Source organism: Acomys russatus, chromosome 16, assembly GCF_903995435.1.
Source record: "Acomys russatus chromosome 16, mAcoRus1.1, whole genome shotgun sequence".
Lineage (NCBI taxonomy): Eukaryota > Metazoa > Chordata > Mammalia > Rodentia > Muridae > Acomys > Acomys russatus.
Window position 1 is genome coordinate 34,603,866 of NC_067152.1, and position 15,239 is coordinate 34,619,104.

General features: G+C 37.2%; 1 protein-coding gene across 1 annotated transcript in view; it reads left to right on the top strand.

The window, feature by feature from the left end:
* The window catches only part of Cep112 (centrosomal protein 112), a 444,738-nt gene that overhangs the window by 127,212 nt on the left and 302,287 nt on the right, over positions 1 to 15,239 (top strand). The window contains exon 17 of the mRNA XM_051158947.1: positions 2,795 to 2,930. Coding sequence (XP_051014904.1) covers positions 2,795 to 2,930 — 136 coding nt within the window. The remainder of the gene's footprint in view (positions 1 to 2,794; positions 2,931 to 15,239) is intronic.

Genomic DNA, 15,239 nt, shown 5'->3' on the forward strand with positions numbered 1-15,239 from the left:
TTGTTTCACTTGCTTGGTTAGCATTACACCAATTATTTGTGGCTATTGTGAAGTATACTGTTTCACTAATTTTTTTCTCAGCCCACAAATTTTGTGTTTATAGGAGGGCTACTGATTGTGTTGGAGTTAATTTTGTAACCAGGCACTTCCCTGAAGGTGTTTATCAGTTGTAGGAGTTCCCTGGTAGAATTTTTGGGGTCACTTATGTATACTATTACATTATCTACAAATAACAATAGTTTGACTTTTTTCTTTCCAATTTGTATCCCTCTTGGTCTCCTTTAATTGTCTTATTGCTCTAGGTAGGACTTGAAGAACTATATTGAAGAGATATGGAAAGAACGGGCATCCTTGTCCCTGATTTTAGTGGAATTGCTTTATGTTTCTCTCCATTAAATATGATGTTGGCTATTGGCTTGCTGTATATTACCTTTTTATGTTTAGGTATGTGCTTGTACTTCTGAGCTCTCCAAGACTTTTATTATGAAGGGGTGTTGGATTTTACCAAAGGATTTTTCAGCATCTAAGAGATGTTCATTTTTTAAAATTTCATCCTTTTTATATGATGTACTACATTAATAGATTTTTGTATATTGAACCATCCCTGCACCTCTGGGATGAAGTCCACCAGATCATGGTGGATGATCTTTTTGATGTGCTCTTGGATTCAGTTTGCGAGTATTTTGTTATTTTTACATCAATGTTCATGAGGGAAATTGGTGTGAAATTTTCTTTCTTTGTCAAGTTCTTGTGTGGTTTAGGTGTCAGGGTGACTATTGCCTCATAAGATGAATTTTGTCAATGTTTATTCTGTTCATATTTTGTGGAATAATTTGAAGTGTATTTGTATTAACTCTTCCTTAAAAGTGTAGTAGAATTCTGTGCTAAACCATCTGGCCCTGGGCTTTTTTTGGTTGAAAGACTTTTAATGACTGCTTCTATTTCCTTAGGGGTTATAGGTCTGTTTAACATAATGGTTTTGGAAGGTCTTTTCTCCCATTATGATAATTCACCTACTGATTCCCATGAATTAAATTGCTCTTTCTCTTAGCATTAGTCATTGTTACAGTTAGTAATAGGCAGTGTGTGTGTGTGTGTGTGTGTGTGTGTGTGTGTGTGTATGAAAACTTACCCAGTGGGAAGATGAGCCTAATGATCAGGAAAGCAGCTCAGTGAGACAGCCACCAGCGGCATCTCTGAAACCCACTTCCAGCTATGGAGTCCTGCCTTAATCCCACAGGAGGATCTCCTCAGGAATGAGTCAAAGCATCCGTTTTCTGTTCTATAAAAGAAAGGATATAATAACTCTCACCCAGGCTTACTGTGAAGATAAATGAAAAATTAGATATACATTTTGCTTAATACATAGAACCTAGTCAGAACTTGAGAACCTGAACACATTTTTAAAATAGTGGCTTCTTTTGTTTCTTCTTGTCAACATGTGAAGAGTTCTATTGCTTTGAGACACCTTTCTGATTGCATGGTTTCAGTATGATGTGTGAGCAGACGGATGGCTGTTGGCTCTAAGCAAATGAACTAGTAAAGCAGCAGCTGCAGGCCACTGAATGGTTATGCTGCCTTGACCATCTGCAGCGCAACTGTTGATATGCATGTGCCTTTCAGTCTGATGTCATTTGTCTTAAAACTGCATAGAATCCACACACTATTATAATCACTTGGTTTTGTTTTGGTTTTGATACTTGGTTTTTGAAGAAAGGGTTTCTCTGTGTAGCCTTAGCTGTCCTGGACTCACTTTGTATACCAGGCCGGTCTTGAACTCACAGCAATCCACCTGCCTCTGCCTCCCTGAGTTGTAGGATTACTGGAATAGACCACTGCACCTGGTTATACTCACTTTTTAAAAGATCATAATTTGATAGATTTTAAAAGAGGGTTTACTGTAATTTGATTCCATATAATACTCATTACTCAAAAGGCACCCACATATCCATTAAGTAACCAATACCTTGTCCCATATTCTCTTAGTTTCCTGCAACAAGAAATTTTCTGAATATAGAGTTTTTTCAGTTCTCAACTTTTTACATGCTCTTTTTTTTTTTTTTTTGGTTTTTCGAGACACGGTCTCCCTGTGTAGCCTTGGCTGTCCTGGACTCACTTTGTAGACCAGGATGGCCTCGAACTCACAGGTCTACAAAGTGAGTCCAGGACAGCCAAGGCTAACACAGAGAGACCCTGTCTCAAAAAAACAAAACAAAAAAACCCCCCCAAATAAACAAAAAAACAAACAAAAAAACTTTTTACATAAATGGGATCACATGCGAATTTTTTCAAGACTGACTTCTTTTCCTTGCCTTAATATTAAAATATATGTGTTTATATCCATGTTATAGTATATATAAAAATGTTGCTAATTTTTAAGTCTGAATAATAATTTCATTGTATAGCTATGGCACATTTTAACTAATCATCAATAGATGGAAACACGTAGTATTATATGTTATACAGTTTGTCATTAGGGGAATCTATGAATATAGTTATGTCCTCATAGAAGTTCATATATGTATTTTTGTTCTTTCCTTCTAGATAGATAGCTCAATTGTCAGTTTTTGAAAGAGAAGTTTCATAGGATATCAGAAAATACAATCTGAATTTTGTTCAAGAAAGCTAATTAGTATCTTTTTACTAAAACCTAGTTCTTTTTTAATTTATAAAAATAATTTTTAAAAATGTTGAAATTAAATATTATTACACCATTTTCCCCTTTCCCTCTCCTCCCTTCAACCCCTTCGTCCTTCTTTTCTTAAGTAACTCTAAAGCTTTATGAACTCTGTAGGGAGAAGGAGGAGCAGCTCAGCCGAGTGACGGAAGTTCAGAGGTTGCAGGCCCAGCAGGCAGACGCTGCTCTGGAGGAGTTCAAGCGGCAGGTGGAAGTGAACTCTGAGAAGGTCTATGCTGAGATGAAAGAGCAGGTAAGACCCACACTCATCTTTAGACTCGTTTCACAAGAGCTGGGTTTATTTGGGGATGCTGTGCTGTGCAACAGAGGCTTCCCTCCCTGTTTTTAGATGTGGATTTCAGTTCCTGTTCCATTGGGCTCTAGGATGTATATCTGCTTGAGATATTTCATGGAGCTGATAGAAAGCCCTCTGAGGGGTAAAATGAAAGGAATAGAGAAATATATAAAGAAAACTCCAGGCCAGAGTATATAAACACATTGCCAAGAATTTTAGGCTAAATATTAGGTGTTTGACATTGTCTAGGCCGATTGTACAACTTTTTGAAAAAAGCTGTTATGGTCAACAAGTGCACTTAGTTAGAGCTGATAGTGCATTGCTAACAAGGTCACAAATTTCATGTGGGATTAAGAAGACAAAACCCATCAAATAATGGAATCTCAGCGAACACTATAGAACCAGTGAGCGGCTTCTTCATTCAGCACTCACAATGTGAAAATGCAACTGTGACAATGACCTATGGTAGAAATCTGAGAAAGTTTAAGAAAAATAACACCTTTATAGGGGCCACATATAAAAAAGTATTGTAATGAAACTTGGATATATTATGGAAAGGAATTGAACCTCAAGGATAAAATAGTAACTTTATAGAGGCCACATAAAAATAATTGTAATGAAACCTGTGTATATCATGGAAAATAATTGAACCTCAACAATAAAATAAATATTCTATAACTGTCTAGGCATATGACGCCAGTAAATGAATTAGAAAGATAATAGAGTAGTGTTTCACAGTTGGAGAGGAGAAAAATACAATTTAATTTCATCAATAGCCAAGGAGTTTTCCACTCACAAGATAACAGAAGAAGTATATTCACATGCGTTCGTGCCCCCTCCCACACTTCTTTTTTTAAGAAACAGTACATGAAGACATTTATCTAGAGATGAAGCCCAAGCTTCCCACACATAAGCCTACCATCACACACAAGAGGAGGCAGAGATCATCACAGTAGAAATGAATTAAATCATGTTAAAAATCTTACTATAAAAAAGAAGTTTTATTTTTATTATGAACATTTTTATTATAAAAATAATTTGTATTTTATATGTTACAAAATGCCAGCTGGGAAATGACTCAGTTTGTGAAGTACTTGCCACACAATCATCAGGCCCTGCATCTGGACCCCTGTCAACCATGCAGAAGCCATGCAGGCTCATACACTTCTGTAGTTCTAGCACAGGGACTAGGCATGGAGAGGAGGCAGAAACAGCAAATCTCTGGAGGTTTCTGGCCAACCAAGCTAGTTGAATTGGTGAGCTCTAGACTCAGTGAGAGACTCTTTAAAAAACTGAAGTGGAGGTGGGTGGGGCTGGAGACATGGCTCCGCCACTAAGAGCACTGACTGCTCTTCAAAGGACATGGGTTCAATTTCCAGATCCCACAAAGCAGCTCGCAATCAGCTGTAATTCCAATTCCAGAAAAATCCAACAGCCTTTACTGGCCTCTGAGGACACTATATATGTGGTGTGTAGACATAAATGCAGGTAAGGCATCCATATACATAAAATAATAAGATAAAACATTTTAGGTGGGAAGTGACTGAGAAAGATACCTGATATCATCGTCTCGTCTCTACTTGCATGTGCACCCATATGCACAGTTCCCCACATGTGCACACAATACAAACAGACATGAGCACATACTATCCTCCCATTAACAAATTAAAATGAGATCTCTACATTAAATTTATGAAGATTAACAGATAGACTCATAGGGCTAGGAGAAATAGCTTACTGGTCCAGCACTGGCTAGCCTGATTGAGATGGTGAGTTTGGGTATCAGCATAGCAGTGGAGATAAGAAGAGATTGATGGAGAGTGAGAAGAGCAAAATATGTAAGACCCGTTGTCACTAATATGTGAGAGTCATAAAATTCCAAAAGCCAGGGAACATAGCTTAAAGTAATGTTGAAATCAGAAGCGGCATGTAGCGGCACATAGCTTTAAACGTAGCACTCTGGAGGCAGATGCAGTTGAATCTCTGTGATTTCTAGACACATTTACATACTCTCTGAAAAGCCCCCAGAATCCCAAACATCACAGAATCACAGAAACTGATTTGCAGCAGTCAAAGCCATGCCTCTGCTAGAGCAAGAGGCAAATTGTAGTCAGATGCTGCAAACAGTCTAAAGTAGCCCCAAATCTCCACACATGGGATTAAAATGAAAACATATTTTTAAATATTTCTGAGGTTTTTAAAGAAACCAAAATTCCATAATTGTCACTACACTCAAGCCTGAAGACATGAGTTTGATTCCTAGAAGCCATGGAAAGGTGGAAGGAGAGAAGCAGTCATCCTCTGACGTCCATGCACACCGGCCCATCATGCACACATCCAATGTTATGTTAAATGAAAACTTGTTAAAATTATGTTCTCTTTCTTTCATAATGTTTTTTTGCTTTACCAAGTAACTTTTAATGAAGAAAGAGAAATCTACCTATCTAACACCTAATGAAAATACGTTAGGAGATGAGTAACTTGATTAACATTTTGTGCAAATACTCATTAAGTAAGAGAGGTGACTTAGAGATACATTTGTTCAGTAGATACTAGTTAGAGAAAAATATTTGCAATTATAAACATTGGCTGTTGTATCAGTAAGAACACCATAATGCCTATTGATAGGAAACACAGACGTATACACTTATCCACACCTGAACACACTTTTCCTAATTTTACAACTGAAAATAACAGTAAGACCTGTGAAAAATATAGGATCAGGATATTAATTGTTGAATTTCATAATGCTAAAATAAAACAATAAATAACCTTATCATTTATAAATGTATGTGTAAAAATTAAAAAATTTTAAAACTCAAAACATAAAAAAACAAACAAACAACAAGCAAAACAGAAAGGGAAAAACAGACTATTCTGTTGCTCTCTTCTACAGTATATTCTTCTGTCAATGCAAAGAGTAAACATAAAGAGATAAATAAAAACTTCAGTACTTTAGCTTCAGCACCTTCTATTAAAGATAACCTTGGTCAGAATGTTGACTACTGAATCTTCTTTTTGCCTAACGCCTCTGCTAGCATGGCTAAAAGCTAGCTTGATAGCCTGACTGTAAAATGCGTCTGAAGATCAAGACTGGAGAGCGAATGGCCTGCTATTTCTCTGTCTGCTCTTGAGCAGAGCTAGCAAGAATCAAGGACTCTGTCAATATGCATCCATGACTACTTCATAATTTCTTATTGTTTACATTCATAATGTTTTTATTGGTTGTTAATGTTTTAAATTTTTAAGTAGATGGGGATAACACAGACAAACAAACAAAAACCAATTGAGACTAGTTAAGCTATGAAAGTTTACTTGATCTTGTTTTGTTTTTTAAAGTCTATAGAACCAGGTACCATGGTGGAATAAAAATGGTTCAGAATCCACAGCACCCAATCTCATAATGTGGTTAATTGCTTTTATGACCAAAGAGACAGGAGTGACAAATGGCTGTTTCCTGCTAGGTACACTTTGCCACTTTGTGATTTGCCTTAACATGGCACCTTCAGCCTGGGATTGGCTAAGGGGTAGCTGCTATGACTCACTGTGGCTCTGCTGTTTACCCATGGCCTATAGTCTTGGGTTAGCATATAGCCTGCTTGCACAACCAACAGACTGTGTGTGGAAGTTCCTGTGCACCAAGCTTTGTTGAAGTATGGATACTGGTTTAAGACTATTTATTATTTCAACAAAATAGGCACTAAACCATTAATTATCAAAATGCACAGTTTCAGGACTATCTTGAGAAGATAATTGCAAAACCTGAGAGGAAATATTGCCAAAGAGTGGGAGCAGAGCACAATGCAATGTCCAGTCTACAGCCACGTATACTCTTGTAGTTGTAAACTACAGTAGGCTAACTTTTTCTGTTTAATGAGTAGTAGTTAATAGACTTAAATCCACAAATATTCTTTTTAAAAGACATGACTAAAATACAATTAACCAAAATTTTGTTAAAAGGATTATGAAAATGTTTCACTAATTTTCAGGGGAAATAAAGGATGACTGTAATAAAGAATCATACAACTTAGCATTAATACAGGTCTGTAAACTAGACCAAAGGGCATATGTTTGTGTGTCAAAGGCGGGACTGCTTGGGTCACATGTCTGGAAAGGTGTTAGGGATGCAGAGAGACCACAGTCATCAGGTACTTTCACATTTTTCTCTATTAGACTGGGGAGCATGAACCAGAATAATTTTCTACTTTTATCATGTAGAGACAACACATTAAATTTTTACTCTTGTAAATCAGTTATGAAATTCAGTAGACCATGCACAAAAATTCATTTTATTTCTAAAACTTGACCTATCAAAAAAGACACATTGTTTACCACAATGCAATAAAACTAGAAATTTAATTTGAATTGAAACTCTCACATTGACTTTACCAAAATTAAAGGGTTTTGCTCTATGAAAGACTCCAATAAATATCAATAAAAGGAAAAGCTGGAGAATGAGAAAATATTTCAATTTATATATTTCAAAGAATCTGTCTAAAATATGGGCATCAATAAAACACAATAAAAAGACAAACAGCCCAATCAAAAATAGGCAAAGCATTAGTAGACACCTCAAAGAAGATATACGATAGACCAGTAAGCACATGAAAAGATGCTGAACATCTCATTAATGAGATGCAAACCAAAGCAAAAATGGGATGTCACCATTTAGATAGAATGGCTAAACTGATAAAGATGAGCAGACAATATCAAAAGTTCAGGAAGATGTGGTATGGTTGGCGCTCTTATAAGTTGTTAGAAAACATGTAAAATGGTGTTTCCATTTTAGAAGATTGTCAGTTAATTAAATATCTAAACATATTGTATGCCTTTATTCTATGTATTTAATGAAGAGAAATAAAAACAGGTGTGGTCAAGAACTTATGCATAATATTGACAGCAACTTTCTTCATAAATGTCCCAAACTTCAGTCATTCAAATGCTACTAAACAAATGAAAGGATGGACAAGAGCAAATAAATAATATGGAAGTTTGCTGAACAATCAAAGGATTGGGTTATTGATAATTCTTAACAAATGGATGCCCCAAAGCCTGTGGATGAAAGCATATAAAAACAGAAATGCCTATACTGAGTGCTCTCTAATCACCGAGTTCTGTTGGGATACCTTGGATGATGTGGAGGCTTCTTTTCATCTTACAGATCAGCTGAATTCATTTCAGAGCAGAGGTCTTGTCTTATCTTCTTTGGGAAATTTTCATTTTCATATAAGCTGGAAAGTTTTCTATTGTGCTGCACTGGTTTTGATTGTGCCACTTAGGTGAAGTAGAGACTTGGGTGGTGATTTTAGTTACCCCACCCAATGACTGCAGGTACTCATGGAACATTCTCCAGAACAGATGATTTGCTTGGCCACAAGACCAGTCCCAATAATTTTTAAAGGATTAAAATTATGCTTAAGTATATTTTTGAATAACATTATAATATATTAGAGATAAATGACGAATCTGGGAAACACTCAAATATTTGAAAATTAAAGAACAGACTTTAAAAATTATTCATGGGTCAAGGACAATAAAACAAAGAAAATAGGAAAATATTTTGAGCTGATTTAAAGCAAAAAATATGACATATCAAAATTTATTTAATTCAGGTAAAGCAGTGAATAAAGAAAAATTTGTATCTTGAAACATGTATGTCCAAAGAGGAAATTCTTAACTTCACCCTCAACTTCATTCTAAGAACATTCAAAAAGCAAAGCAAGCATGTTTCCATGGAAGCAGAAGGAAAATAGAGAGGAGAGCACACAGTGAATTATTAGATGCAGAGAAACAGGAAAACCGGTCCATCCCAGGGAGTGCTTAGAAATATTATCCAATTGACTGAAGGTGACTGAGGAGAAATAAAAGAGGAGAGACACGAATAGGGAAAGTTGGGGATGAAAGAAGAGAGACCACCACTATGGACGGATGTAATGTGACATGTGGGTAGAAAGTAAAAGGAAAAATCATTTCATTATGCCTTAAGATTAAGGCAGAAGTCCCCATTTGTAATTTTCCTGCAGGTATCACGTTTTTCTTTTACTACTTTTTACTTATTAAATATTTTTATGGACGCACATTCAGTCACAGTGACCGTGTACTTTCATGGTGCACTTTGGCTCTGTTCACTCTCATGTTCTCCCTCTCTCCCCACTTCATCCCCTGCTGCTCTCCTTTATTCCCCTGGATAAATTTCTTTAAATTTTGATATCAGTACACTACAAGTGTGTGCTGTGCAGACATGTACACACAGCATGTCTGCACAGCACACACACACACACACACACACACACACACGATTTTATGTCTGTATCTAAAGTCAAAGATCTAGAAATGAAACAAATAGATTTGTGTTGCTGGCCTGGCTTATTTCACTTTTATGACACTGTCCAACTGTGCCCATTCTCCAGCAAACATTTCTTTACAGTTGACCACAGCTCCATTTTGTATACCACAGTTCTTTCTTCATCTTTCTGTTGGCATACACTTAGGCTTATTCTGTGACTTGGCTATGGTAGACATTGCTGCACTAACCGTGGATTTGCAGGTAGTTCTTTGGTATATGCCTTAGAGTCCTTTGGGTATATGTCCAGACTGGGCCACATAGTAACTCTTTAAATAACCTACATAATACTCTTTGTCAGATACAAACTAGCAAAGATGCCCTCCGTTCTCTTGGCTGTTTCTTCCCTTGGCTTCAGCTTTGAGGTTTACTTCCTGCTCTGTTGGCATCTTCTTCCTCATGTCCTTGCCCAGTGCCTATATCTTGTGTTTCTTGCTAGGTTTCCCTCTTAACAGTTCCAGAGTTGCAGGTCTTACATTAAGGTTCAATCCATTTAATTGATTTTTGTATGGGGTGAGAGCTAGGGAAGTTTGCCAAGAAGGAAGCCAGAAAAACAATCTTACAACATCTTTAAAAAAACAAACTAGGAAATCTAGTTTCATGTTTCTTCTGCTTGGGAACATCCAGTTTTCCAGTATTATTTCTTGACAAGGTTGTCTTCTTTGTAAGGTATAGTTTTTTGTATACTTGTCAAAAATTAGCTTGCTGGAGGTGTTTATTTTAGGGTCCTCCATCCTGTGTGTTTCTGTTGCTCAGTGTCGTTACTTGAGATCAGACATGGTGGAGCATTGCTCTTGCCATCTCTGTGCTTCCATAAAGATTTTAGGGCTTGTGTTTCTCGTTGAGTAAGCTCATTGGAATTTTGATGCAGATTGTATTGAATCTGTAGATTGCTGTGGAAATATAGGTATTTTCATGATATTCTGTACATTCATGAGAATGGGAGGTCTTTCTGATATCTTCTTCAATTCCTTTCCTCACTGTTTTAAATTTTTCATTGTAGATGTCTTTCACTTCTTTGGTTAGATTTACTACTCCTCAGTATTTTATTTATTTTTTAAGATGATGCGAGATTGTTTCCCAGCTTCTATCTTGGCAATCTCATTAGGGGGAGACGGAATGTTACTGCTTTTTATTTGTTCATGTTGGATCCCACTGCTTTGCTGAAAGTGTTGATCAGTGTGAAGCTTTTCTGGTGCATCTTTATGGTCTCTGTGTAGGAGCATACTGTGTGAAGGTATAGAGGAACGTCTTCCTTGCTGTCGTATTGTTCAAGACTTCTAGCATTGTGTTGAATAACAGTGGGGAAAGTGGACACCACTGTGTCAGTCCTGATTTGCTTTTTACCTGTTTGATATAATATTACCTATTGGTTTGTTGTATATGCCCCTTATTATCATGAGATACATGTCTGTTATTAATTTCTTCAGAACTTTCATTATGAAAAGATGTGTGATAGTTTTTGGAAACCATTGAGCTGATCATGTGATTTTTTGAGTCCCCTTATGTGATGTGTTACATTTACTAATTTATATATGTTGAACCATCTTTATGATTAAATTGAACTTGATTCCTGTGGATGATCTTTTTAACATGATAATTGAATTTTGTTTGCAAGTATGTTATTGAGAAATTTTGCAGTGTTATGCATAATTTTTTTGGAATGTGTGTCTGTGCATATGTGTGTGTGTGTGCATGTGTCCTTATCTAGTTTGGGTAACAAGGTAATACCACCTTAGTAAAACAATAGAACTGAAAGCTTTGTTTTTTCCTTCCATTTCCTCCCTCCAAATCCTCTCATAAAACCCTACTTACCTTCTTTGAAACTCATGGCCTCTTTCTATCATTAATTGTTGTTTGTTTTTGTGTGTGTGTGTGTGTGTGTGTGTGTGTGTGTGTGTGCATGCACACGTATTTAGAGATAAATATCTATATAAGTATACAAAAACAACCTGTTCCATCTACATAATGTTGCTTGTATGTGTGTGCATGTTATTATTTTGTTATAACATTTTTATATTTTGAGAGTAAATACAACTATAAATTTCATACACTGTGGTTTATTGTATTCATCCCCCCTCCCCCGCCCCCATTCCTACCCTCCTGCTCGGTCTGGATCCTCCACTTTATGTCACCTTCCCAACTTCATTATTTCTTTTTCCCTCATCTCCTTCCTCCTCCCCCTCCTCCTCTTCCTCCCTCCTCCTTCTCAGCTATCAGAGACCACACTCATAAAGAAAACTGATTCTTCCTTCCCTAGCAGCGCCAACTGTCACTAGGTTGGGGCTGGAGATTGGGGCTCATGTCTACCTCCCTGCTGAATGTTGACTGGTTTGTCTTGTGTCGGCAGCCACAGCTGCTGAAAGTTCATTTACACAGCCCTGTCATGTCAGAAGACAGTTTTGCGCAGTCGTCCCTGGCTTATGGCTTGTGCAGTCTTTCCATTCTCAGTCTGCAGGGTTACCTGAGCTTTTTGGACAGGGTGTGTGATAGAGATGTTCCGTGTATTGGTGAACCATCCACCAACACTTCTTCTCTGAATCTTGACCAGTTGTGAGTCTCTTTATTAACTGCAGCCCACTAACCAAAGATGCTTCTCTGATGAGGATGAGAGCTGCACCAATCTGTGGCTGTAGAAATACATAGTTAGAAGATAATAGTCATCGGCTTCACCTTTAGGGTCTCTGAACTTTCCAGCAGCGGAGTTCTTGCCAGATTAACAGTAACAGTATGAGTTGTCTCTTGTGGACTGGAGCAGACTGCACTTGGCCTACCCCATGGTGTCCATGCCGCTGTTGAAGCCATTGACATCTCTTGTCAAGCCAGTCGCTAATACAGCTCAGTCAGAGAATTCACAGAGGGGTAAAACTGTGGAACCATTCCGTTAAGAACCTTACCCTCACATAAAACGAGGTGGCCATCAAATGTGAGTAGTTAGAGATGAGATATAGCATTTGGAGATCTGATTTTGGAAATACCCTTTCTTTTGTATCACTCCTCAGACAGTCTCTGTTCTGTGCTATGCCAGGCTCCAGTTTCACCTCCACCAAAGCTGCCAGAGCACCTGGCTGCCTCATCTTTACCTTTAGAGTCCATGTGCTCTTACCTTCTGCTTACCATGTCTCTGAGCTAAGTGAGCTCCCACAAGGCCCTAAATAGCACATGCTTCTGGAATCTCTTTACTTTTCACATTCCCTGTCTCCATGGTCTGTTTTCATGAGCAGCTCTTGCCAAGCCTGGGTTGCTGGGTGGGGCTAATTCACACTTTTGAATACTAAAAGCGATGACACAAGCAGGATGATGTTTTGGTTGTCTCTTGTTGAAGGAATGGTTTCTATTACACACAGTTTGCCAAGTGCAATCAGATTTCTAAGATAAGAAAACCCCATTTATATAAGTACTAAGGAATTCTATGTGTGATGGAATTCTTACGACTAGGTTTTTTCACACATTAATCAAGTGATTCTTATAGGAGAGACTTGAGTAAACATTAAAGAAAATGTTAAAATATATATGGCAAGGCGTGATAGATAAGAAGTCTCCTATTCAAGATTATCAGTTATTTAAAAAGTGTGTGGCTGGTGTAGATTAAATTCTACAAGGGAATCAAGCAGCATACTTATTGTATAGAGAGCTGGGTTTGCTGCTCTGCTGTAGCCTCCTTCCATTTTCTGTTTTTCTTTTATGAGCTTTAAGTTTTCTGCAAAACCGTTTAGTATAAGCCAGAAGAGTGCAGGGCATCTCTTTCTACTTAGAGGCTGATAGAGATAGCAGAAATGGCATTACAATCTACAAAAAGAAAATTTTTGGCTTAGGAAAAGGCTCTCTGTTTCCAAAATGAGGCCCATGAATGAAAGTAGAAACAAACTGTAAAAGGTTTACTTTCTACTGTTTCTTTCACTTTGAAGAACTTTTCTTCTTGTTTATTAGTATCAGTTATTGGGAATAGAATATTTACTTGAATAAAAACAGTAATGAGTTATGTTTATCTTTAATAAAACTAATATGTGAAAGAGATAGCTCTATGTATGCCATTCATGAAAGTTCTTAATCCTGCAAAACTGCCTTATAGATTTCAGGCAACTTGTGGCTTCAGGGTCTTTTGCCCTCCCCACTTTTCTAGTCTTTTGTTCTCTGATAAATACCCTGCTTTATAGTCTAGTCCATTTATTTATTTATTTATTTATTTATTTACTTATAACAATAATTCGATAGATACATGCTGTTAATTTTAGAGCTCTGATTAAAATTTTACAGAAAACCAGTTCTGTTGACTAGTGGGTTGAATACTTAATCCATTAATATTATATTATGCTTTCCATTTGTTTAACTTATACAAACTCTTTGTTATGATCAGTGTTGTCAACATGATGGAACCTAGGATCACCTTGGATATAGGCCTATGAGCAAGCCTGTGAAGGATTGTCTTGGTTACATTAACTGAGCTGGGAAGAGCTGTCTACTATGGATGGCACCACTCCTTAAAGGATGCTGAACTGTAAAAGCTGGAGAGATGAGCTCAACACCAGCATGCACACATCCCTCTTTGTTTCCTGCTTGTTAAACAATGCAACCAGCTGCTTCAGGCTTCCACTGCCTTGACTTTCACATCATGGTAGACTGTGCCTTGGTAAACTGGTCTTGATAAATACAGTTCTGTTGCTGTGAAAAGAAACCATGACTAAGGAAAGGCCTATGAAAGAAAGCATTTAATTGTGGACTTGCTTACAGTTTCAGAAGATTAGTCTATGATCATTATGGTGGATGCAGACAGGCATAGTGCTAAGAGCTTTACATCCTATTTGGAAGGCAGAAAGAAATGCTGACTTGGCATTGGCTTTTGAAGCCTCAAAGCCCACCTCAGTGACACACCCGCTCCAACAATGCCACACCTCCTAATCATTTCAGATAGTTCCACTTTCTGGTGAGTAAGCATGAGCCCATGGGGGCCATTCTCATTCAAATCATCACAAGCCGTTCTCCCTTAAGTTGCTTTTGTTAGTGTCTTTTATCTCACAGCAGAAAAAGACACTAAGAAATTCTCTAATCATGATAGTAATTTATAGTTAATTGTTTCCAGATATGCTTCTACTTTTTATCTTTCTTTCATTTTAAACTGGCCACTCCCCATACTAATATATGAAAAAGACATATCGCCTTTCTCATATCAGATAGTGATTATTGCGGCTGATGGAGCTCAGTGGTAGAGCATGTGTTCAGCATTCCCAAAGTTCCCCAGCCCAAGTAAAGAAACGGACACGATTATCACTCATAGATAAATACAGATGAAATCAATTAATGTTAATTGATTATTTTCATTCAGAACTTTTATTTTTATTCTCTATTTACCCAGGCATGGATACATGTACGTGTGTGTGTGTGTGTGTGTGTGTGTGTGTGTGTGTGTGAGGTTGATGTCAGAAGCCAACCTCAATGTCTCTACCACTTTATTAATTGAGGCAGGCTCTGTCAATCAGACTGAAGCTTGCCAATGTGGCAGTCTTGCTGACCACACTCCTCTGGGATCCCTTGTCTCTGTATTCTAAAGTTGTAATTACAAGTGGGCACTATATACACTCAACATTTACCTTGCTTTTGACTGAGGATAAAAACTCTGGTCTTCATACTTGCAGGGAAAGTACTTCAACCGCTGAGCCTTCTCTCAAGACCTACTTTGTGGCATTTGTATCTATCTGTTGACATGTCTGTGTATTTCTATGCTTTATGTATCTATCTATGTCTGTGTATCTGAAAACAGTTGAAAGACCATTTCTTAGCATTTCTTTAAATATCAATTAAATATAATAAAGTATACTCCAATTCTACATTATATAACTTTGTAATTGTACAACTTAGATTATATGTCATATTGCTTATGATGTTATGGCCCAGGACACTTTACTAGAGAAAACCCATTTATTTTT